The 25,793-nt window shown below is 36.4% G+C and overlaps 1 protein-coding gene across 2 annotated transcripts in view; it reads right to left on the bottom strand.

Moving 5' to 3' along the window:
• The window catches only part of LOC105883318 (N-deacetylase and N-sulfotransferase 3), a 161,453-nt gene that overhangs the window by 55,635 nt on the left and 80,025 nt on the right, over positions 1 to 25,793 (bottom strand). For both annotated transcript variants that reach the window (XM_075998354.1, XM_075998353.1), the window contains 2 exons: positions 23,523 to 23,708; positions 18,270 to 18,398 (listed from right to left, as the gene is read on the bottom strand). In XM_075998354.1, coding sequence (XP_075854469.1) covers positions 18,270 to 18,398; positions 23,523 to 23,708 — 315 coding nt within the window. The remainder of the gene's footprint in view (positions 1 to 18,269; positions 18,399 to 23,522; positions 23,709 to 25,793) is intronic.

Genomic DNA, 25,793 nt, shown 5'->3' on the forward strand with positions numbered 1-25,793 from the left:
AGATAGGGGGAGAAAAGATACTATCCCAAAGCTATGTCTCATATAGAATGAACATAAAAGGGACAGCAACATTTAAACCAGAGAAGTTAGTAAATGTGGGCATCACTTGGTGATAGATGACTAACAATTACGAACATATGATATTAATATGATATTGGAGAAAGGAATGAGAATAAATGGAACTGGAAGCAAAAGCATCCTTAAGTTACTAAAAGAATGAAAATGAGTAAAAACTATGCAAGATAAAGGTGGGAAAGATTAAAGAAATTGGAAGAAAAAATGAATGGTTTTCCAGTTAAAGGGTGTTTAGTTGCGAATACTGGCATGGATAGGCTATTAAATGAAAAAGAGAAATTCTGTTGGAAAAAGTCTCTAGGTTCCTCTGTGAGGCAAGCAAACAATCAATGAAATCAAGATAAACATTGGAGTGTGGAACTGGGTTATTGAGAGAAGGCTGCAGTAATATCCGTGGTATTAGAAAGGTAATGTGAAGTCTCTGCAGACTGTGAGTGATCAGAGTTCTGCTCATGTTTCAGTTGTTAATCTTAGGGGGCTCATAAAATGTGAAAGGGAGGGATGGCTTTTAGCACAGCAATTTGGTTCAGAGCAAAAGAAATGACAAAATGATAGGTGACAATGGGGAAGGAGGTGAGAAGGAAGTCCCAGAAAGGGATTCTTAAAAGGGCTACTGAAGATTAACTCAGGGACTCGATCCTGGGTCAGCAACTATGGAGAGAATCCTTCTGAGGCTCAGAGTTGAGGAGGAATAAAAAATCAGAGTGAAAAGTGCCAAACATTTTGTGAGTGCCTGTGAGCCTTCCTGAGTTGGAAATGGTGGTGGGAGCATTTAAACACAAAAATTACAGCTGATACAAATGTTTGAGTTAGCAGCGTGCTATCAAAATATTCCATCACCTTTTACTTGGAAACACAAATGCTTAAGGACCATGTTGAGCAGCAGTGTTGAGATCTCTGCACGATAGTTCGTTCACAGTCCAGCCAGCTGCACAGAATTATGAACATATATTTCCAAATTTTGAACAAAATAGTGTGTTACTTCCTATATAGTTCATCAGATCTGATTTCTCTTGTAAATATAAGTAGGGATCATTTGCAAAATAACAGAGTAGAATTTCCTGTGCAGACAGATGCTTTTTATATTTTTAAAGCCTGAGTTCCTTTTTTTTTTTCTTTATATGCTCTGGGAAACTGGAAACTGATATGATTTTTCATATCAAGTTTAGTTTAACATATGGCAACGAGCTCTCTGAGACTGTCTCCAAACTTCGCAGTTAACAGTTTCCAGCCTACACAGGAAACGAAGCTGTGTTTCTGACGCATTCCCATTATATGGGAAGACCGCAGAGAACAGCCTAAAGTTAAACCACAAAAATTATGTTTATACAAAGCGCAGCGCTCAATTTAAACCACAGTAGCACAGAGAGCTTCAGTCGATGCTTCAATTCCATTTTTAAGTTGTTCTTGCAAAATATTTCAAAGCGTTTCAATAACTAAGTAGCTGTAAGTCTATTCTTCAGCTCTTAGGTAGGTAGACATGCACAAATGAGTTCTGGATCTGGGCACTGCCTTTCGTGAGGGACTTCAGTTTAGGAATCAGCTTGTGTTTGTAAGTCTTCTACTGGATTTTTATGAATTACAAAAACAAACAAACCTCATCCATCCAGAGTCCTTGTAGGAAAGAGTGCCTTTGTGCAAAATGATTTTTATGTGTTACGTTCCGCCTATACTACAGAGCATATGGGAAAATAAAGTTTTGAATATAATGATCACCTCAGGCTGGGTGCGGTGGCTCATGTCTGTAATCCTAGCACTCTGGGAGGCTGAGGCGGGCGGATTGCTCGAGGTCAGCAGTTCGAAACCAGCCTGAGCAAGAGCGAGACCCCATCTCTACTATAAATAGAAAGAAATTAATTGGCCAACTAATATATCTAGAAAAAATGAGCCGGGCGTGGTGGTGCATGCCTGTAGTCCCAGCTACTTGGGAGGCTTAGATAGAAGGATTGCTTGAGCCCAGGAGTTTGAGGTTGCTGTGAGCTAGGCTCACAGCACTCACTCTAGCCTGGGCAACAAAGCGAGACTCTGTCTCAAAAAAAAAAAAAAAAAAAAAAGAATATAATGATCACCTCAGCATTGCATAGGGTTGTATGTTTTGCCATAAAATAGTTCCATACTGCAAAATAGCTATGCTTTTTGAGTTCCTGGGCTGCTTTTCAATGGGCTTTTTTTTTTTTTCTTTTTGGTTTACTCTTTTGTCAGCTTTCACTACTCACTGCTATTTGCTGGCATTCTTTCCTTCCTTTTTCTCATAGTCTCACATTTGTGTATAATATTAATATATCCCTTAGGATAAGAAACCAGAATAAGAAGCGTGTGCAGCTAACTTCTGTTTAAAAATGAGGCTATGCAAAGGCTATGAGTGTGGGCCAAGGATATTCTGTCAACAAAGCACAATGACAATGGAAAGAAAGCGGAACTATCTCTTATTTGTTTTCCTTTGGTTAAGTGATATAACGTCTTTGAACCTCAGTCTTCTCATCTATAAAATGCTGCGCAAAATTGCTATTAAGGGCCAAATAAGACAGCACACATAAAGCCTCATAGAGTTGTCATGAGAATTTAATAAGGTCATGTATGAGCATGTAGCACATTGCCTGGTACAAACCTTCTCAAAGGGCCTTTCTCATTTATTTCCTTTTTCTTGGTTGCAGTCCACACAGTTGTTAAATGGAAAAAATACAATTATAGTTAACATATTATTATTAAACTTAGTGTTTTACTTCTTATCCCATGGACTTTTAGAGGGTGTTAATGTTTTGAAATTTGAAGAGAAAGATCCCTTAGCTACTCAAAAAGTATTATTTAACTGAATCCATTAATATATTGTCTTAAAATGATTTGTATAAATGTGAATTCATACTTGAATGGGATAATCATTCTTTGCTAAGAACTCACGTTAGCACTTTTAAAAATAAATGTCTTACCCTTTCTTTGAAAGAAAGTGATGGAAACTCATTAAAGAAAAATTGTAAAATGTGGAAAAGCAGAAAGAAAAGAATACCCGATTCTCAACATGCACAGATGCATGTCTTATTATTTTGATGTATAGTTTTTTAAACAAAATTTTGATATTTATATACAATTTTTCTTTTTATACATATTTTCATACCTGTTATTACCAAATTATTCATAAGCATAATTTTTAAGTCTGCATAATTATCTACTAAGTGGATATAATTTATTTAAAAATTTCCCATTAGTGGACATTCAGCACTATGTTGAATAGAAGTGGTGACAGTGGGCAACCTTGTCTGGTTGCAGTGGGAATGCTTTCAATTTTTCCCTGTTTAGTATGATGCTGGCTATGGGTTTGTCATATATGGCTTTTATAATTTTGAGGTATTAATATATTCTATCTATACCTATTTTGTTAAGACTTCTTATCATAAAAGAGTACTGAATTTGTCAAATGCTTTTTATGTGTCTATTGAGAGGAGCATATGGTCATTGTTTTTGCTTCTATTTATGTGGTAAATCACATTTATAGATTTGTGTATGTTGAACCATCCTTGCATCTCTAGGATGAAGTCCACTTGATACTGGTGGATTAGTTTTTTGATGTACAGCTGAATTCGGAGTGCTAGGATCTTACTGAGAATTTTTGCATCTATAGTCATAAGGGATATTGGTCTGTAGTCTTTTTTGTTGTTGTTGCTCTTTCCTGGCTTTGATATCAAGGTGATATTGAATTTACAGAACGACTTGGGGAGGATTCCTTCCTTCTTGATGTTATGAAATAATTCCTGCAGTATATAGGTACCTGCAGTATATAGTTCTTTGCAGGTCTGGCAAAATATGGCTGTGAAACCATCTGGTATGGGACTTTTTTTGGTTGGAAGATTTTTTATTGCTGCTTCATTTTTGTTACTTGATATTGGTCTGTTCAGGAGTTCTTTCTTCCTGATTGAACTTAGGGAGGTTGTGTGTTTCCAGGAATTTGTTCACTTCCTCAATGTTGTCACATTTATGTGCATAGAGATTTTTATAGTATTCAGAAATGATATTTTGTATTTCCATGGTATCAGTTGTAATATCTCCTTTTTCATTTCTGATTGAGCTTATTAGGGTCCTTTCTTTTCTGCCTCTGGTTAATCTAGTGAGAGGCCTATTTTGTTTATCTTTTCACAGAACAAGCTTTTGTTTTATTAATTGTCTATATAATTCTTTTGGAATTGATTTCACTTAGCTCTGTTCTGACCTTAGTTATTTCTTTTCTTCTGCTGGGTTTGGGATTGGTTTGCTCTTCATTTTCCAATTCCTTGAGACAATTCATTAGATTATTGATTTGTGATCTTTCTGTCCTTTGGACACAGCCAGTTAAGGCTACCAATTTTCCTCTTAGGACTGCTTCTGCAGAAACTCACATATTTTGGTAACTTGTGTCCCTTATGTCATTTACTTCAAAGAATCTTTTGATTTCCATCTTAATTTCCTTCTTGACATAATCATCATTGAGCAGTAAGTTGTTTAATTTCCATGACTTTGTGTAGAGTTCAGCATTTTTGTTGGAAAGTCTATTTCCATTTTCTTTTCCCATTATAATTACACTTTTTTTTCATATTTAGTACTCTTTCCTTAGATAGATCTCTGGAAGTAGAATCATAATATTAAAGGATACAAAGATTTTTAAGGCTTTTGGCAAGTTGGAAAACACCAATCTCAGAATCGCCATTTTACTACAAAGAATACCTTGCCAAGCCTCCCTTGCATTTATCCTGTTTACTCCAAATGAAGGCCTCAGCCCTTTGTTTTACTATGTATAGATAACTCACCTGGGGTCTGTCCACTTTACTGATGCCAACTGCAATGAGCATTCAGATGGCCTGCTAATAATTTTTGAAATCTTTATTTCTAATGTCTACTAAATATATAATTTCTAATAAGAAAGACTTGTATTATTGAATTTTATAAAAGAGGTCATGAAACCACAGAGTAAACTCAACAGCAGAACTGAAATGAGCATGTCTTTCCTTTGCTGTCCCAAGACCTACACTTCTCACTGGCCCCATATATAGCTGCGAGCTCCTGACACACTAAATTTACCAACAAACCCTACTTAGCACAGGGTTCACTGATTTGGAAGGAAAGATGTGGCAAACCCACTCATCTTGGAAAACAAAAGGCCCAATGATTCATTATCTGTGTGAATAGCACCTCCTTTGAAAGTGGTATCATTTGACCTTCAGAAGAACACCACAATTCTGCTGAGATCCAAGTCTGAAACATCAGGAGCAAACATCCCCATATGCAAACACGTCTTTCTCCATCTAAGGCAGGAAGTTACTAACACCTGCGATAGGTGGCACTGCGTTCTAGGGCCACAGGCAAGTGAGATCTCACAGAACACTGAGCAGCATTAGCCAAAGGCAACCAGAAAAGAAAGCTGGTGGATGAAATCCTGCCAAGTAAAATCTTATTAAGAACCTACTGAATCATTACTTTTGTATGTTTGGGCAATCTAAATCCCAAATATGATGCAATATCTTCTGCCCTAGACTGAAACTGAGTATCAGGCATCTTAAAGGGATACCAAATTGCTGAAATCCCCAATTTGAATATAACTGGAAACTTTAAAAATTTTCCTTCTGGCCCTGATTTCCCTCTCCTAGGCCGAATTTACAGGCCTTTTTTGGGGGTAGTGAGAAATGATTTGGCTTTGAGGTCTTCTAGGGCTGAAGTTCCTACTACAAAGAAAGAAGTAAGTAGGTAGGGAATTGAGGTTTCACATCAAATCAGAAGCTCTGTAAGAAGTGTACACAAAGATTGATGCATGAGAAGTTTAAAAGGCATCAGTTGAAAATAGGAAATTATAAACAACTTGCTGTTTCTAAAACATGAGAAGCAAGTCCCCTCGTGGGGATTTTGTATTTGGTGTTCCCTCTGCCTTGAGATGAAATCCGTGAGGTAAGCTTTGGGATTCACACAGAGTCTTGTAGGTCATGTAAGGAGTCTGCCTTCTAATCTGAAGGAGGAGAATTGGAGGGTTGTGAGCAGAGAAATAAGGCCATCTGACTTATATTTTATTTTCCTCTCAATCATTTGAGAAACATATTTTAAATCCATAGAAAAGGCAAATAATTAGTACAATGGGCATCTGTATAGCCTTCACCTGTTCTCCAATTGCTTAATTTTTCTGTTTTTCTCTTTAAGTATCTTTTATTTTGCTGAATAATTTGAAAATAAGTTGCAGATATCAAGACACTACATCACTAAATCTTGCAGCATGTATTATCTAAGAATAAGTAAATTTTACTGTATAACCAAATATCATTATCACACCTAAAAAAAACTGGTCATTAATTCAACGACATCTATTATGCTATCCATATTTAATTTCCCCAATTGCCCCATAATTGTCTGTGGCAAACTATATTTTCCAAAGGTGTCCACCACAATTTCTCTGTCTTCTAGAACTCTGTCCCTCCCTATAAAGAGGTAGAATTGGATTCTCTTCTATTTGAATGTGGGCAGTTCTGCTTCTGCCTTGCTTACTATCATGCTTGAGGGAGACCTAAAGCTGTTGCAATGCCCTGAGAACACCCTTCTGAGGGGAAGCCCAGGTAAGCCCATGGGGAGACATCGCACAGAAAAGCTCTGAGACTACACGAAGAGATGCCTGCCAGCTCCACCTGGTTTTCCAACTCCAGTCACCCTCCGACTACAACCTCATGAGAAACCTGAAGCCAGAATAATCCAGTTAAGAGCTTTCAAGTGGAGACCTACAGAAACCATGAGAGATCATAAAAGGATTAATGTTTTTTTAAGCCATTGTGTTTGGGGGATTTTGTTACTCAGCAGGAATAACTAAAACAATGACTTTTATAGATCTGTGTTCTAAATGCTGGATAGAATGAAAGCTTGGATTTATACATTATGTTAGGTTATTATGTCTTTTAGATTCTTTTAAACTAGAATAATCAATCACCTTTCTTCTTTTTCCTTTTTAAAACATGATATTGTCTGTTTTGGAAAAGTCCAGGACATTTGTTTTACAGAATATATCAGTGTTTGGATCTGATTGTTTCTGCATGACTAGACTGATCAAGAATACAAAAAGCTATTTTCAAGTTATTTCTTTTTTTTTTTTAATTGTGGTGAAAAACACATAACATTAAATTTACCCTCTTAAATGTATCAGTGTACAGTAGGGTATTGTTAGCTATAAGTTCAATGCTGTACAGCAGATCTCTAGAACTTGTTCATCTTGCAGAACTGAACATTTATACCCATTGAACAGCAACTCCCCATTTCCCTCTCCTTTGAGCTGGCAGCCACCAGCTCTGCTCCTGTTAGTTTGACTGTTTCAGATACCTCATATAAGTGCAATCATGCAGTGTTTGTCCTTCTCTGACTAGCTTACTTCATTTAGTATAATGTCCTCGAGGTTAAACTCATGTTGTCACATATGGCAAGATGTTTTTTTAGAGGCTGAATAACATTCTGTTGTATGTATACAGCACATTTTCTTTATCCACTTATCTGTTGATGGACATTTGGGCTGTTTCCACATCTTGGCTACTGTGACTAATGCTGCAGTGAACACTGGCGTGCAAATATCTCTTCAAGATCCTGATTTCAATTCTTTTGGATACATACCCAGAAGTGGGATTGTTGAATCATATGGTAGTTCTATTTTTAATTTTTTGAGGAACTTCCATACTGTTTTCCATAGCAGCTGCACCATTTTACATTCCCACCAACTGTGCAGAAGGGTTCCAAATTCTCCACATCCTTGCCAGTACTTGTTATCTGTATCTGTATCTATCTATATCATATCTATATATGTATCTGTATCTATATCTAATGTTTTGTTAATAGCTATTCTAACAGGTTTGAAATGATATGTCATTGTGGTTTTGATTTGCATTTCCTTGATGATTAGTGAATTTTTTCATCTATGTTTATCAGGGATATTGGGCTATTGTTTCTTTCCATCTGTATGTCTTGCCATCTGTATGTCTTCTTTGGAGAAATATCTATTCAAGTTTTAAATACGCAATCCATTTTGGGTTTTTTGCTACAGAGTAGTAGGGGTTCCTTTTATATTTTGGATATTAACTCCTTACTAGACATGCAGTTTGCAAGTATTTTCTGTCATCCCATAGGTTGTAATCCCTCTGTTGATTATTTCCTTTGTTCTGTGGAATCTTTTCAATTTGATGTAGTCCTACCTGTCTACTTTTGCCTATGTTGTATGTGATTTTGCTGTCATATTCAAGAAATTGTTGCCAATGTAGCAAAGCTTTTTCCTTATGTTTTTATCTCAAAGTTTTACACATCTTATATTTAAGTCTTTAATCCATTTTAAGTTTTTTTTATATGATATATGATAAGGGTCAATTTTCCATCTTTTTATGTGGATATTTAGTTTTCTAAATACCATTTATTGAAGAGACTGTCCTTGTCCCATTGGGTACTCTTGGCACACTTGTTAAAGATCAATTGACCATATTTGCTGGAATTTATTTCTTGGCTGCCTACTCTGTTTCATTGGTCTATATGTCTATCTTCATGACAGTACCATACTATTTTAGTTACTGTAGCTTTGTAATATATTTTGAAATTAGGTGGTGTGATGCCTCCAGCTTTGTTCTTCTATCTCAATGTTGTTTGGGCTATTTGGGGTCCTTTGTAGTTCCATATAAATTTTAGGATTGTTTTTTCTATTTCTGTAAAAAATGCCACTGGGATTTGGTAGGGATTGCATTGAATCTGTAGATTACTTTGGGTAGTATGGATGTTTTAACAATATTACTCTTCTAATCTATAAACAACAGGATATCTTTTCATTTATTTGTATCTTCTTTAATTTCTTTTGGTGATATTTTGCAGTTTTTAGTGTATGAGTCTTTCACTGTCTTGGTTAAATTTATTTCTAAGTATTTTATTCTATTTTATGCTATTGTAAATGGGACTGTTTTCTTAATTTTCTTTTAAGGTATTTTGTTGTTAGTGGAATGTAGCTTATTTTTGTATGTTGCTTTTGCATCCTGGACCATTATTAATTCTAATCGGTTTTTATTTTCTTTTAAAGTAGTTTGTTGTTAGTGAAATGCAGCTTATTTTTGTATGTTGCTTTTGTATCCTGGACTGTTATTAATTCTAGTAGGTTTTTATTAATTTTTAATTGATTATTTTAAAATTAATTTTTATTTATTTTATTATTCCACTATTGGTGATGTTAAGTTTGATCACTTGATTATAGTAGGAACTGCTAGATTTCTCCATTATAAAGAATAATTTATCTTTTTGTAGTTAATGAGTGATATATAGAATGAAACTTTAAGACTGTGTGAAAATGCTTTTTCCCAACAATCTTTCATCTAATAGTTTTAGCATCCATTGAGGTTCCTTGTCTGAATCAACTGTTTTCATTGGAGTTTATAAAATGGTGTTCTAATTCCATAACTCCATCTGAATTTATTAGTTGGTATTCTTTTTTATAAAAGAACTTCCTTTCTTCTTTCATACTTTGAGTATGTCTATGACCTCATTTTTTTTTTTTTGCTCAGATCATCTCAAATATAGTTATCATGAGCCTTTTCAAGCTGATTTCTGTACTGTTTAATATGACCTTGTTAGTCTTTGAGTGTTTCCTTTTTTTCTGGTACAGGGTATTCCAGACTCAATTTATACTTTCCATGTCCCTGACTTAGAATCAGCTTTTTCTCCAAAAAGCCCAGTTACTTTGGGGGAGAAATTGTATTTAAGAATTAAAATCTGAGCACTAGTTGAGCTCACTGTTACTAGTTGATTAATTCTACACAGAGTTAGGAAACCTTAAGTGCCTACTAATCTCTTCATTTCAAAATCAAACACTATGATTCTTATTATCATTCTCCTTTCCATACTTGTAGTAAAAGCTCAGTTCTCGACAGCATCAATATATTCATTTATTTTCTTTGACAATACATGAAAAATGTTTCATAATTACGACAAAAATACCACAACAAATTTATCAATAAAGTTTAAAATTTATATGCAGATTTTTGTCCTTACATTTTACTAAATGTATAGAGTCAGAATACTATATTCAAAATTATTTTAATTATTTTCTGCAATGTATCACATACATCCAATGTGATATATAGTTAGGTTCATTTTTTTCATTTGTGTTCAATTTTAAAGTTTTCTTTTTTCTCCCTCATCCTTTTTTATTCATTATTTCAACTATGTAAAACATTGCATGGTTCGAAATCAATGCTATATAAAAAGGTATGCTCAGTGAAGTGTTCCTTACTCACCTCTTCACTCTCTTGCTCCCATCTCACTCATCCCTTTTAGGTTAACCATTTTATTATTTTTTTGGTATATCTTTCCTGTATTTCTTTTTGTACAACTAGGTAAATACTAATATGTATTCAAGTTGCCCATCTTATTTTTTCAGTTAATAGATTGTGGAAATCACAATACGTGGAGATCTTCCTCAGTCTACTTTTATGTGCATAATAGTCTCTTGTGTTGTTATACCACAGATTTTTTTTAACCAGTCTTTTATGGGTGGACATTTAGGGTGTTGCCACTATTTGAATTACCAAAAATCCTGAAAGATTGATTTGTGCTCAAATTATGTATAAAAAGTTGATTTTGTGGTAATTCTTTCCTTCAACATAGAGTTCTAAAAGTAGAACTGCTGCATCAAAGTGTAAATGCTATGTAGATTCATTAGATGTTGCGAAGTTTCCTTCATTAGGGTTGTACCATTTTGCACACTTAGTAGGATGTATGAGAGTACCTGTTTTCCCGCAGCCTTATGAACAGAATATTTTATTAATCTTTTGAATTTTTGTTAATCTAGTAGATAAGAAATAGTATCTCAGTATAGTTTAATTTTGTATTTTTCTTATTTATGAAAGAAACTGAGTATCTTCTCATAAATGTAATGACTTTAAAAAGGTCTCTCTGGATTACATGTTGGGAGAGAATGAAAACCCAATAACATAAACTCATTGGAGTCAAGTGAATTCTGTGGTTAGGTACTTCTAAGGCAACCAGATTTTCTTTCAAATTCAAAAGAGAGTACATATGCAGTTATGGGAAGGAAACACATTGTCATTTATTAAGAACTTATTATGTGTCAAAATTTTTGCAATGTACTGTGAATATAAAATAGAATGAGACATGATGTCTTCTATCAAGGAATTCAAAAACTATTGAGGATAAAGATAATCGAGTACAGTACTATGGGCAAGTTATATTAGGGTGATGTCTGAGTGCTGTGAGAACAGAGGGAAAACATAAGAAATCAGACTGGAGGATCTGGGGGTGTCTTCTGTAAAAAGATGATGCTCGAGCTCCTCTTTGCAGGAAGGCATTCAACTTGAGAGGGCAGCACTTTAAGACAGAGTGAGATGGCAGGTCGTGTTCAGGGAACTAGGAGATGTTCTGTATGGGTGAAGTGAAAGGTGCATGTAAGAGATTATTGAAAGAAAGATCAGAGACAGATTTGATTTTTTCCCACCCATTCCAATGACTTGAGAGTTTATCATACTCCTATTTTTCTTAACTGTGGCAGTCAAAGATTTAATCATGCTTTCTTATAGTGTTTTTAATCTCACAGTGGTAAGTTATTACAGTGAGTCCTCACTTAACATCCTTGATAGGTTCTTGGAAACTGTGACTATAGGTGAAATGGCATATAATGAAACCAATTTTACTACAGGCTAATTGATACAAATAAGAGTTAAGTTCCTATGACATATTTCTTGTCTCCAAAACATCACCAAACTTTTAAATAAAGACAAAATACTTTCAGTATTAAACATTGAAATCAGTGTAGGCTATACATACATTTAAGAAAGATTAATAGTAAGATAATCATTTACCCAGTTATTCTAGTGTGTAGGCTCACAGGTGACCAGGGCCTACCTCAACAGCTGGGGCACAAGGCAAGAACCAACACTGCACAGGACGCCATGCCATTGAAGGGCACGCTCCACCCACACTCATGTAGACTGGAATAATTTACTGGCCAAATTAACCTAATGTGGACATCTGAGGGATATGGGAGGAAACCAGAGTACCTGGAGAAAACCACGCAGACAGGGGGCAAGCGTGCAAACTCCACATAGACAGTGGCCCTGGCTGGAATCGATTTTTTTCCCCTCATTAATGTTATAACTAAATGATGTTGAATGAAACAACATAATTTGTGGACCTGATGCATATAACACCACAGTTAATAGTGAAGAACATTAATAATAGAAAAATGGGGCTGATATGGAGGATAACAAATAAATGAACTAAAATGTTTTGGCTTTATAAGTTTAAAAGTCTTATCAATTTATACGTAGCATCAATACAATTTATTGTTTTAAGATAAAAAGAGCATAGTTCTTTAAAAGTACATTAGACATTTTTCCCTTGGTCATAACTGTTTATTACAACTTTTCTCAAAAGCACTTATTTTTTGCTTTTTTACCCAACATGGAGATAGACTGCTTTTTCCTAGATAATGACTGACATTTTAAACCATTCACATACTTTCGCAGTACCAGGTAAGTGAGTCACATTAAGATGGAATGCAGAACACAGTAAGGCCTTTTCACAGGAGTTCAGAAGCCATGTGTGTAGTAGCGGAAGCAATGAACCAAGAGTCAGGACAGATAGAGTTCTCACCAGAATACTACAGAAGTAGTCTTGAGCAAGCCAGGTATTGGAATTCCAGTTCCTCACTTAAAATCAGAAGATCGAATAAGTAAACTCTCTCATCTTTTGCAGCTTTAATAGTTCATTGTTATATGCCAGGCAAATTCATTATCACTTTTGAAAACATGCTAAAGATTCAGGGCCACTTAAAAATTTTTTTAAATTCCAAATTTCTCTTACTTGCAAACAGAGAATCTGCTGGAATGTTGTTTTATTAAAACCAGGCTTGTTATTATTCACATTTGTATACACCATAAATCAAGTCATGTCGCTGAAATATAACTCTTCATGAATTTGTCAATCATTTAAAAAATATTTAGTGACCTCTTAGAGATTCAAAACATTGATCTAGACACAATGGGAAGCATAAACATAAAGCACACATAGATCATTCCTGTAATAAGAATGCCCTGTCTTGTAGCAGAAAAGCTGCATACACAAATAACCACACTGTGAGGCAGGTGTTAGGCAATGTATGAGACTTACAGATAGAGAACAATTGGAACTGAGTAAATATCAATTCTATCCTTGACATACCAATAACAAAATAATTCCATTTTATGTACTTCACTATTAGATAATTCTTTATTATTGTTTATAATGTAGCATTTATTATGTATCTGTGTGTGTGTGTGTATGCGTGTGTGAAGTTTCAGGTTGTAAGAGTAATAAGTGCTCATTGTAGACATTTTATATAAATCGGACAAAAACAATGGAAATCATCTTCAGTCATGTGATCTAGGGTAACCACTGCTAACACTCTGCTGAATTTCTTCTAGTTTATTTCTATGCTCTATCTAATTTTGTTACTTAATTTTTCATTGACTATATCATGATATATATAATATACATATTATATATATAATATTTTCCATGTCATTAAAATTATTATACAACATGTTTTTTAATGTCTGAATGTATTCCATTGGCGGGGATCATAATTTATTTTACCAGAAACCACTTTCCCTCTCCTTTTTTGGACATTTAGGTTCATTCATCCATTTATAAAATATTTTTTAAGCACGTGAATGCCAGGAACTCTTCCCAGTGCTGAAGATACAGAGTTGACACAGTATAAGATGTATGCGTTCTCCTGGAACTGTTCCAAGAGGGTATGAAGCAAGGTAGATAATAAAATAATAAACAAAATTAATTGGTCCTACCTAAGAGAATTACTTACTTAGACTTTGCAAGCTTCAAAATTAATCTTTAGACTCTCCACAAAGAGTTTCGGTTTACTCCCAAATCCCTGGGATTGGCTGGAGACCATAAAGATGGCTCCCACAGGATCCAGATCAGGCTACACAGCCACCACGGTGCCCGCCCTGGCTGCCTTTGCTGCAAGGACGACCCACAGGCAGCACTGCTCAGCCACAGCGTAGAAGGTGGGGCTGGGGGTGGGGTGAAGAAATGAGCCACGAGCAGCCACTTCACAGCAGGCCAGGACTGATACTGGCTGTCTCAAAATGGTGGGTTAGATCAAATAGATTCCTTTGCTTGGATATTTGGCCTGAGAATGGGGGAGGCTGAGGCAGTCAGCAGTCGGAACCGTAGCCGGGCCTGACACGGGGACCGTCTGGTGCACCCACGCTGGGGCTTGTGCGAGATTGATTAATGAGGGCGCAGAAACCATAAACAAGCAGCACTTTTGAGGTAGAGAAGAAACATATATGTAGTCAGTAGTAGGGAAAAGGGAAAGTTAGACACATGAAAAACAGCTGTCGGGTTCATGTCAAAGCACTCAGGGAAGATTAATATTAGCAATTCTCACGTTCATGGACTTTCGAGCTGCCTTGGACTCAGAACACCCTCCTTCTGCGATCCCTGAATGTTCAGCTTTCTGGGGTCTCATTCACCCCTCATGTGAGGTAGCTTGAGAGAGTCTCTAGTCCTTAAACCAGAAGAACTCAACAAAAACAAGTCTCTGTACAGAAAGACAATTATACGTGTCCAAGAATGGTATATAACAACACCTAATTCAGCCCCACCCAACTTAGCAAAAGGTTTACTTATGCTTTGAGAATTATCTTAGCAGGACTCAGATTTCCTTTCTTTTTAATATTCATTGTTATTTATTTATTTTTTTTACTAGGTCATTAGAAAAGTCAGTTTCTCTTCCTTAATAAATGTCAAATAAAAACCATTAATAGGTACAAGAGATAGTTTGGAAATGGAAGACACATTCTCTGCCACCAGAAGCACACAGCTAACAGCAAACCCACAACTACAATGCAGGATAATAAGCACTTTCTGAGTGCGCAGAGGGTGCTGCAGGAACACAGGATGGGCCTCTAAATCACAGGAGAGAAGGTATCCTGAGGAAAGTGACCCCTAAAATAAGTTTTAAAAGATAGACAGGAGCTAACTCTATTTTAAAATCTAGTTCAAGGCCAGGCGTAGTGGCTCACTCCTGTAATCCTAGCTCTCTGGGAGGCCGAGGTGGGCGGATCATTTGAACTCAGGAGTTTGAGACCAGCCTGAGCAAGAGTGAGATCCATCTCTACTAAAAAGAGAAAGAAATTAATTGGACACCTAAATATATATATAGAAAAACTTAGCTGGGCATGGTGGCATGTGCCTGTAGTTCCAGCTACTTGGGAGGCTGAGGCAGGAGGATCGCTTGAGCTCAGGAGTTTGAGGTTGCTGTGAGGTTGGCTGACGCCACGGCACTCACTCTGGCCTGGGCAACAGAGTGAGACTCTGTCTCAAAAAAAAAAAAAAAGCTAGAGTTCTTTGGTCACTTAGAAAGACATTAATTCCTATTGTTTTTTTAAGACCTACCGCATATTTGGGGTCATTTTCAATTCTGATACCTTGATCCTAGGTTCACAATTTCTACAGCAGTTTTTAGAAATGTCTGATTACCAATATTACTTATACATCTTCTTCCTCTGCAGTATTTCCCAAATTTGCCTGGTCTTAAGAGCCACCTCAGCACACCATGAGTGTGCAGAGCCAGAGTGCTAACTCTTGTCTTTGTAACTCTTTATTTTTATTCAATTCATGTAATTGACACTTCTTTCTTTTGCAAGGAAAAAAACTTTGGTAACAGTAGAGCATTTCAGGCCAGAGAGATATTTTGTTTACAGAGTCTTTATTTTACTAATTAAAGTCCTGCTTCTATTTTCATTTTCAACTCAAATGTAATTGAATGTATTTAAATGCCATGTTTCCAATAGACATCTACCTTTTTGTAGTAAATGACAACCTCATTTGGCATTTTCAGAAAAATGGCACTTCTAATTGAGGCCTGGATTATTACTCAAACTTAAAACAGCTATCTTTCAAATACACTGTGATCAAAATTCATATATTTCCTGCAGCTAATGGATATTTTGATTCCATCAAGTTTTCTCATTCTCATTCTGACCTAATAAAGAATGTCATCTGCTATATTAGTAGCATGCCTCACTGCACCTGGGCCTTTCTCAATTTCAACACAAACTTTATCCAAGCATTTACTTTCGGGATGGAGAATTCGTAGGAAATATCCACTACTCCTTACCCTGTTCTGCGAAGCGGATGTCACTGATTAATGACAGCAGTCTTTTCCGTAGCTGGACGTGGCTAGCCTACACGTAGGCTTCCACCCACATATCTCCCGGCAAGCCGCATTGCTTCTGGTATTGGTTTGGTGTACCAGATAAAGTTAGTTTTGAATTCCTTGCCTACCTCGTGGTATCTGACAAGATTTGTCATTTATGTGGAATCCATTTAGTGTTTTTCTGAAAGTAATTGTCCACTGAAAGTTTTCTGAATCCAGAAAGGACAAGTTTTGTGAAGTTTTTCCCCGCTCTTTGTTCCCTATGAAATCTCCTCATCAAAACAAATAAAATTGCCAAAGATAATTGATAAAGACTTGAAAAGCAGTAAGGTTTGCTAAGGAGTTTGCTCAGTTAGTTCAATTAGTGTCTAAGATTAATCCAAGCTTTACTATAAGATTTTTTTTAAATTAAGAAAATAATTTGGTTTTTAATTAATGAAAGACATAATATTTCTTATCACAAATGGGTGAAATTCTCAGCATAAATTCATTGTACATGAGTGATTTAATTTTGAATTTCTTCCATATTAAATGAAACTCATTTGGTTTAGAAATTCTGAAATAACAATACTACCAGGAACTTCTTAAACACCAAAGCAACTACTGGTTAAAAAAATCAAATAGATGATTATCTGTTCATAATCCTATTGCTCAGAAAATATAAAACATCAGAATTTTACAGATGATAGTGTCTTAAAATTATTGGTGAAATGTTAACATTTTAAGAGTATTTCAACTGATTCTTAAGTTCATACTCAGGCATTGGTTTAATACTTTCTGCCTGTGTATTACTGTACTGGCTGAATTGAGAAAAAAGAGAAGAAAGCTATATAAGGTGACTCAAAAGACATTTCCATTTGTAAAGAATAGGTAAGTTAGGAGAATCAGAGTATTTCTGATGTATAAATACAGAGTTAAATAACTCTGTATTTTGAGGATCTGAAGATTGATAAATATCCCAAGGCCAAATGCCACACACACTACTCCAAAGTATCCTGATTTTTGAATACATATGCAGATTTTGCCCAAAGATAAGTTACCCTTACTTCTATCTTATTTTCTAGCACCTAAAAAAGTAGGGAGAGTAGATGAACACATGCAGAATTAAATACATCCACTTGAATACAAGTAGAGGATGAACAGTATCTGCAAGTTTTATTTGCAGGGCCTGTAAACTTAAGGTCAAGAAAGGGGTCTTTAAAATTGTAATCTGCTTGTCCCTATCTTATTCATTTTTTTTTACAGTTAGAAACTTTTTCACATTTGGAAATAATTGCATTTTTTTCATCTTGAATGTTGCTAACGCCAGGGGCAAACCCATACATCTCCTGATAAATAAAACTTAGCTTTAGTTTTCATGTTAGTGATTTTCGAAGGGAAATAAAATCCCTCCTTTTCCTTATACTGCTTACTTCAATTAGTTCTTTCTCTACACAACTTCCTAATACTTGCCTCAAGCAGAAATATGTGCAAATGGTTCACTGTGGAGCTGACACCCAAGTATTAAGAAGCAAAGGAGTACCCCATTAAATAGGTGCTCTGCCTCAGGCTGTGCCCTAGTAAGACAGAAATGTAGAAAATATGACTATATTTGCTTATCTCACTCCTCTACCACTGTGCTTACACATTAACTTTAAATAGGAAAAAAATAAAGAACAGAGGTAATAGTTGCCTAGATGAAAAATACTGGTGCCCAGTGGAAATAGGAGGGTTTTATAGATGAAAAGTCTTATTCTCCGTAAAAGCAAGAACCTCTAAATTCCGATCACTTTCCAGTGTAGAGGAGAATCTGCTGGAATACTTCCCTGGTTCTGCTGTGCCTCATGTTACTGCTAGTTTCTAGATGTGGTTCCATTCGGTTTTTACTACTGTTTTAAGAGCTAGCAGTTCATATGGACTTGGCTGATGACTGCCCAATCTCTAGCCTCTTTGTCAGGGTAATTTTCACTTACTCCATCCTTGTTCATTATTAATCTGGAGAATAATCCAAAGTACTTACAGGGTTAAGGACCACAGTGAAGAAAAGTTCACCTCCTTGGATGCTCTTGTCCAGCTCTTTGGGCCCTCCTGGGTATTCTTTGTAGAAAATTGTGTGAGTGAAAAGCCCACAGGTTTGTCTTGGAAGAACCTGAAGGAAAAATTAATAAGTAAGTAGAAAGCTCCTTTCAACCAATTATTTGTTGAAACTTAGCTTTATTCTCGTGAAATATATTGCACAAGCCGGTGTCATTATTCAGTTCTAACTAGGGCCGGGGCAATCCTTCACACTCTAGGAAAGACGGGGTGATATTAGGATAGAAGGAGTAGTGAAGAAAGTGGAAGAAATATTTTAAATCTAAAAGAGGCTCTGAATTACTTTAGCTACTTATCAAGCCCAGTGTAGTAAAAATGAGACTTTAAAAATATTGGAATTGTCTGTGCTACATTGTAATCCTAAGTAGGCAAGAATTTAAAGAATAACAATTTCTGCCAAATTATATACATGCATTAGAAAATGAAGTCAATTATCAACTTAATATGCTTCCTAGGAAATGACATTTTAAATCACAACAAATATTTGAGACACAAATCACAGTGCCTGCTGTAGTCTAAGAGGCCACAGTAGCTACCCCAGATTCTAAGTGTGAAGCCTGCCAGTTCCAAAAGTGAGAAAGAGATTATCCATTTGATAAGCAATTTTTAGAAAGTGCAACAAACAAAATGACAAAAGGTCACTCAGTAAAAGGTACTCTTTTCATCCTCTCTATATGGAATCTATTGTTTTCTTCAATTATACACATTTATGACAAGGACATTTTTTCAAATTTTTACAGCTTTCTTGGTAAAATATGAATGTAATTATAAAAGAAGGTGTGAACAAAAGCTGTGCAAGATGTTAAAATCTTCATCTGAATTTTATATAATGACTTCGTGGTGACCTGTGTTTGTCACTATCCACTTGAAGTAGCAGAAAATTAATGAATATACTTCATAGAGCTACAAATGTGGCAGAATCTTTCACAGGCAGGTCTTTTGCTTACTGTCCTAAGCAAATACATCTTTATTTTTTCTACCTTGACTTTTAAAATGCATTTGGTTCAGTAAGTGCCTTCAAACTATTACTTGTCCAGAACTTTCCATGTTTTGCAACTCTCTATAAACACAGTTCTTTTTTCTTTAGTTTGAATTGTATTATAATAAATTTTAATCTAGTCCTTGGAAAGTTTTCTTAGAAAATATAATTCTCAGCTCAATCAATATATCTCATTTTGCTGCAAGTCAAAACTCTATATATCCTATTTACTTTGGTAAATTGTTAAAAATTATATCCTTAGTAGCTATTTTATCTTGATGAAATAGTTAAAAGAACTTTAGTTTAAAGCATAGAGTATTAGCTGTGGTAATGTCTATGTTTAAAAGCATTATGCATTCTTATAAGGCTGTGTAGAAAATCAATGACAAAAAAGAACTAAGTGCAAACACATTCTAACTGAATTAGATATATTCCCTAACAATTTTTAGAAATGTAATGTTTTAGAAATTAATAATAGAATTTGGAATTTGGAAAGCATTTGGAATGAATGGTTTATGTAACATTTATTCATTTATTTAACAAATACTTATTCTAAACTCTATGCTAGCCCATGGCATAGAGTTAGTTCTATGCTAGTGGAACTATGGTAGTTATGGGCTCTATGCTAATGCATAGCACAGAGTCAGTTCCATGCTAGTGTGCTAGTTCAGTATGCTAATTTCATGCTAGTTCATGTGTAAAAACACAAAGATATATGTGTTCTACCCTTGAAGGATGTGAGAATATGAGGGTAAGGAGAAAGACTCAAAAGCAAAATCATAAAATGCTCACGTGTTCAGTATCAGGTTACTATTACATTTTGTTTTGTTTTGTTTGAGACAGAGTCTCACTCTGTTGTATCGGCTAGAGTGCCATGGCGTCAGCCTAGCTCACAGCAACCTCAAAGTCCTGGGCTCAAGTGATCCTCCTGCCTCAGCCTCCCGAGTAGCTGGGACTACAGCATGCACATCATGCCTGGCTAATTTTTTTCCATATATTTTTAGCTGGCCAGTTAATTTCTTCCTATTTTTAGTAGAGATGGGGTCATGCTCTTGCTCAGGCTGGTCTTGAACTCCTGACTTTGAGCAATCTGCCTGCCTTGGCCTCCCAGAGTGCTAGGATTACAGGTGTGAGTTACTGTCACATTTTAAAAGTGTGTGACTCTGAAGCACTTTCAGGGTTCAGTTTGAATATCTTGCTGGGAAAATTATGGAATACATACAGAGTCATCCTTGGAACTTAATTGCTAGGGTTGATTCTATGCAAAATGGAGAAAGAAGTGAAAAGAAATTTGAGTTTTGTTTATTCCCTAAATTATCTGAATTTGAACACAGTGAAGAGGAAGTGTCAGGTTGCTGGGTGGTTCATCTCCTGCTGTGAGTACGAGGATCATGGTGCCCTGGGAGAGTCAAGACCCCCACACAGGGCTGAGGTGGGAGTGTGATTGGGGTCACACTCCATTGTCTTGCTTCGTAAGTACAGTGCTGCGGAATGATGAGTGTGTTCCTTGAAACAGCTCTCTGGTGCTAGAGAAGGAACATAGGCATCCTGCTGCAGACTGCCCTATAGACTGGGCATGCAACACTATCAGATTCAAACTCTGAGACACTGATGACCCCTAGAAACCTGACATCTGCTGACAGTAAGTGGGAGATGATTATGATAGCCATGCTCAATAAGAATCCTGGCCAGTGGGACGTGAAGCCAGTATCCTGTACCTAAGGCCTCAATCAGGAGTGACTGCCAATAAGCCCTTCTGGGGGCTCCCAGTAAAGACCACCTAGGGGCTTGTCAGTGGGATTAATGATAGTCTCTGCTAATGAGTGTTTCCATTAAAAACAGTAAGTGCATAGTCAGCGTGTGTACTCTAATTTCTTAGAGGTCTCTGGTTCTCTGCAGAGAGTCACATTTAACAAGCAGGGGTTAGAGTACAGAGTCCTGGTTTTTCATCACTTCCTTACTAAATGAGAATAAAAAGTTGTCCATTTGAAAATTCAATAAAACTGGAGACCCAGAGACTCTGGTTAGGGCTCAAACACCTTGAAATATAACTGGCTTTTTTGTTCCTAATGGAATTACAAAATGGCATGTTGCATTAATAGGAATCCAGAGGAGAATAGTAGTTGCGAGTTAGGTATGAGTTAGGTGTTGAGCTTCTACATACTAAGGAGCTTTACATTCAATTATATAAGACACGGGACTTGATACTGAAGACAAAGGGAATAGAAATAGGTAGAGAGTAGCCAGAAGTCATTCAGTGCAAAGTATCACAAAGAAATGGAAACAGCAAAACTATCATGGACCTTTTGGCTGGAGTGAATCTGTAAAAGCTCCAGGGAAAGAGAAGATAGAAAGGTCCAGGCTGTTTTCAGGTCTCCCAAGAGCACATTAAGGGGTGTGGAAACAACTGGAACTAATCAAAGTTAGGAAGGCTAGGATGAAGGCAGTGATTGGGAAAGATTAAAAAGTTGGCACTGTCTGTGCAGTGGGGAGTGGATGGAAGGTGTAAACAGACAAAGTAGAAACCAGCGCCACAGTGAACACATAAAAATTAAGGCAGTGAAGAAACATGGTGGCTATGGGAAAGGAAATAAAAAGATACAAAGAAATTAGTGATGAAATGTAGAGACTGATTGGCAGTGGTGGTGGTGGGGGTCAGTGTGATGTTTGAATTGCAGAGCTGAAATAAGAATGGCATGATTAACAGCTGGTTTGAAGAGAAGATATGTGGCCTTTTGAGTTTGCTTTATAAATGAATCATCAAAAAACATTCTCCCTCATCTCACAACAAAATACGAGTGTGACCTAAGGTTTGCTCCTCTATTCCCGGGTTTTTTCTTTGCAATCTCTCTCTAGGAGGACATATTGGCTCCTGTGGTCTCAACCTGCTTCTCTATTCAGATGGCTTCTGGCCCTGTCTTCTCTCATTGCGTAATCAACTGTCTGCTCAACATTTCTCACTTGGAAATTCTCATCCAAGAGCCCACAGACCAAATATAGAGAGTTTCCACGGATTGCTGCAAAAGTAGAACCACAGGGGTAGTTCCATCAAAACAGGACATCTGTTGGAGCCTTGATTACCTGCAGGATTCATGCATTTATAATATAGATAAAATATGTTTTCGGGAGAAATTAAAAATATAACCCAGATTTTTTAAACTCTCTGGTCAGAAGGCTGGCAGCTTGAGGAACAGTGAATTCATTTTCAGTACTTAGGAAGGGCAGACTGCGATAAAATGTGGCCAGCATGTCCCCATCTAGTGTTTATAACAGTTTTTATTGAGAGAAAAGTCAAGATGGGAGTTAATCCAAGTTAAATGTCATTATCCACTCTGTAATTTTTGCAGACATTGGAAAACTGTCTGAAAAGAAGTCAGTTACACCTAATTCTAGAGGATAGACATCTCTTCAGACATGTCAGTTTGACAGAGTGCGATGGCGGCTCACCACTTAGTGTTCTTTTTCGTGGTGTCGCTTGCCAGTGTGCGAGTCTAAATTAGGAGGCTCATTCCTAGCTTCACCGTACTTTCTTTGGATTTTCTGGTTTGGGGGAAAAATGGGATTTAATTACCTACTTTGTGAGGTCTCACAAAGTATTAGGTACATATTTTGACAATACACATTTGCCACTGTGTGCAAAACAAAACAGAAGCCCTGGAGAAAATTAGACAATGGCAATAATGATTAACGTCATCTGTCATTTGCGCTCCATATTATTATCTGTTAATGATTATGCAGGACTTCGCATATGGCTTCTTGCTGCAAATAGTTTGAGTTTTTTTTTTTAGCTTAGCATGGTAAAGAGAAGAACACAGTTTGACTGCCTTGTGAAAGGTTAACAGAGAGAGTGTTGGTGTTAGTTTTAGTTTTACATACTAAGTAACTTTTCAAAGAAATGATGGTTACTAAAAATTATCTTCAAGTTAGATGTAATATTTTCTTAGTATTTTAACATCAGTGCCTGCTTACCAGCAGTAGTGTCAGTATAAAAAAATTTTTTTTTAGTTATATTTGAAGAATAGAAGCGACTTTAATTAAAAATCCTCTGCTTAGATATGACAAATGTGCTTCGTACAGCATGCAGCCTTCCCTACAGTTATGCTTGTAACATTTGTTCTTGTTTTTTCTTGCTTCAAACGAGGAGTGTAAATCTGGCAGAATTAGCTGCACCCTCTCCTATGCATACCGGAGGAAGCTCACCATGATGTTTTTGTGGATAAAGCCCCTCCGGTATCTAGCTGGTTTCAGATGTGGATATTCCTCAGTGCTGGTGATTTTAATATTCCAAACCTTCTTCCAGGCCTCGTAAAGCTGGACGTGTACAGGGTAGACGCCCGAGTGATGAGGGGACACCGCGTAGCCCATGTCCGTTGGGATGCCATGCTCCTACGACCAAGCAAACGTTAATTAGAGCGTGGGATGATTTATCTTGAATCTATTTTTACCCCAGGATTTTCAAATTGTACTATAAATACATTTAAATCCATCATTACTTAATTGTAGGGTAAAATTAAAGTGATTATTAACATTAAGACCTCTAGACTTTATGAAGCCTAGTAGCCATCCACCAGTCTTGATGGTGATACTTTTGTGTTTGAGAAGTGGTGGGACAGAACTTGTGATTTTTTTTTCATAGAAAAAGAACACTTTTATTCTTTCTGTGTGCTAAATTATACAAATGACTCTTTTTTTTTAGTATATTATGGGGGTACAAGTGTTTAGGTTACATATATTGCCCATGCCCCCCTCCCCACCAGAACTCGTGATTTTGATGCATGACTTGAAAGAGCCTCCATTTAGTGCATCATTGCCACAGCCATCTGTCTCTCTATTGCTCACAAGTTCAACAAGTTAAATGACACACTCGCACTACAAACAACACGCAGCGTTCCCCACAAAGTAAAACCAGTATCTATTAGAGGGATAGAACACATTCCAAGTTCACTGGGCCTGCTGACAGGATTTTACTTTGTCTACTGCGCGGGTTCTACAAAGTTTGCCACATCTCTGTGGGTCCCTCAGCATGTGGGGCAGCAGTAACAGACAGTGCTCCCTGCCTTGGGAGGAACACACACACTTTTGATTCTACAGAGCAATTTTCTTTGAAGTGGAAGCCCTTATTATGAAAGTAGAAGGTTCCGAAAGAACAAAATATTCTGGGAACTTAGTTGATTCGAAGTCAAGCTTTTGTACATAAAATAAGTCCAGTTTTTAGGAAAAAAAAAGATAGAGGAAAATTGCACAGGAATGAAAAATGAACACCCTTGGCTTCAGTAGCTGACATGTATTTTTTCTCCTGAATTTTTTTTTGTTGTTGTTTATATTTTTCAATTGCTTAAAAAAAGTCTTCAAAAGTTCCCCTCAGATAGTCTTCTTTTGAATCAATCATGGCTTTCTCCTGCCAAAGAGCAATTTCACATACATAGAACCATAGAATCAGGCTGTGAAATGGATGAAATGAATATGGAAAAAGTTAAAGAGGTATGGCTAGCTTTGTTTTCCAACCTAAATGATGACAGGAGGAGAAGGAAGCATAGGAAGTGCCTGAATACAGAAGGAAAACAGGTTGCCAATGGTTTGCCATTACCTAAGTACCTGCTCAGATTCCTTCAGATGGCATAAAAAGCCCTCAAAATTTGGTCCCCATCTACCTACATAGCCTCATCTCCTATCAGCATTCATTCCCCCACCCCATTTTTGATGATTTCCTTCATGCTATTGCTGCACACTGTATACACTGTCAGCAACTGGAATGCCATTTTCTTCTTATCTCGTAAACTTTGTTTACTGTTCAAAAGTCAGTTCAGTCAGCTGTAGCTGAGGATGCTAAAAATGGAGCCACCATATTGCTGCTGTGAGAAAGAGAATGGGTTGGTATTGGAAGTGGAGGGGACCAAACCTGTGTTTCTGAAAGGTGAACAGGAAAGTCTAATGTTCTTAATTTTACTTGCATCCTTTGTAGAAATTACCATAACTATGAAATTATTATAAGATCATTTAGAACACCACTAAAAATTGAATTGAGATATTTCATTGCTTTTTCTTTGCTAGTTTTTAAAAACTCAAACTAAAGCAATTTTTCCCCACTAAGGCTCATGTGGCAACACATAATTTGTGTTAGAAAAGATCAGTGAAGTGTTCACCTAAAGATCTGAGAATAATGGTGCAGTCATAAAGACCAAATGAACTGCAATCATGGAAATAAAAAAAAATGAACAATTACAGGTTAACGGTGTTTTGAAGAGCTTAGGAAGAAGTAAGGATGAAATTCACGACAGAAACTACATTATCAAATTCTGATATCTGCAGACTTGTAAGAAACTGTGCAGATCAAAAGCTCACAGTTTGAACTGCCTGCAAGTAATCAGCTGTGTCTTGAGGACCCTGTGTAATAGAAGGGTGGTCCAGCACCACAGAGACATTTTCCTTATTTTGGATTATTTAAAAACATTTGGCAACCAATGTATACTC

This window comes from Microcebus murinus, chromosome 27 (assembly GCF_040939455.1).
Source record: "Microcebus murinus isolate Inina chromosome 27, M.murinus_Inina_mat1.0, whole genome shotgun sequence".
NCBI lineage: Eukaryota > Metazoa > Chordata > Mammalia > Primates > Cheirogaleidae > Microcebus > Microcebus murinus.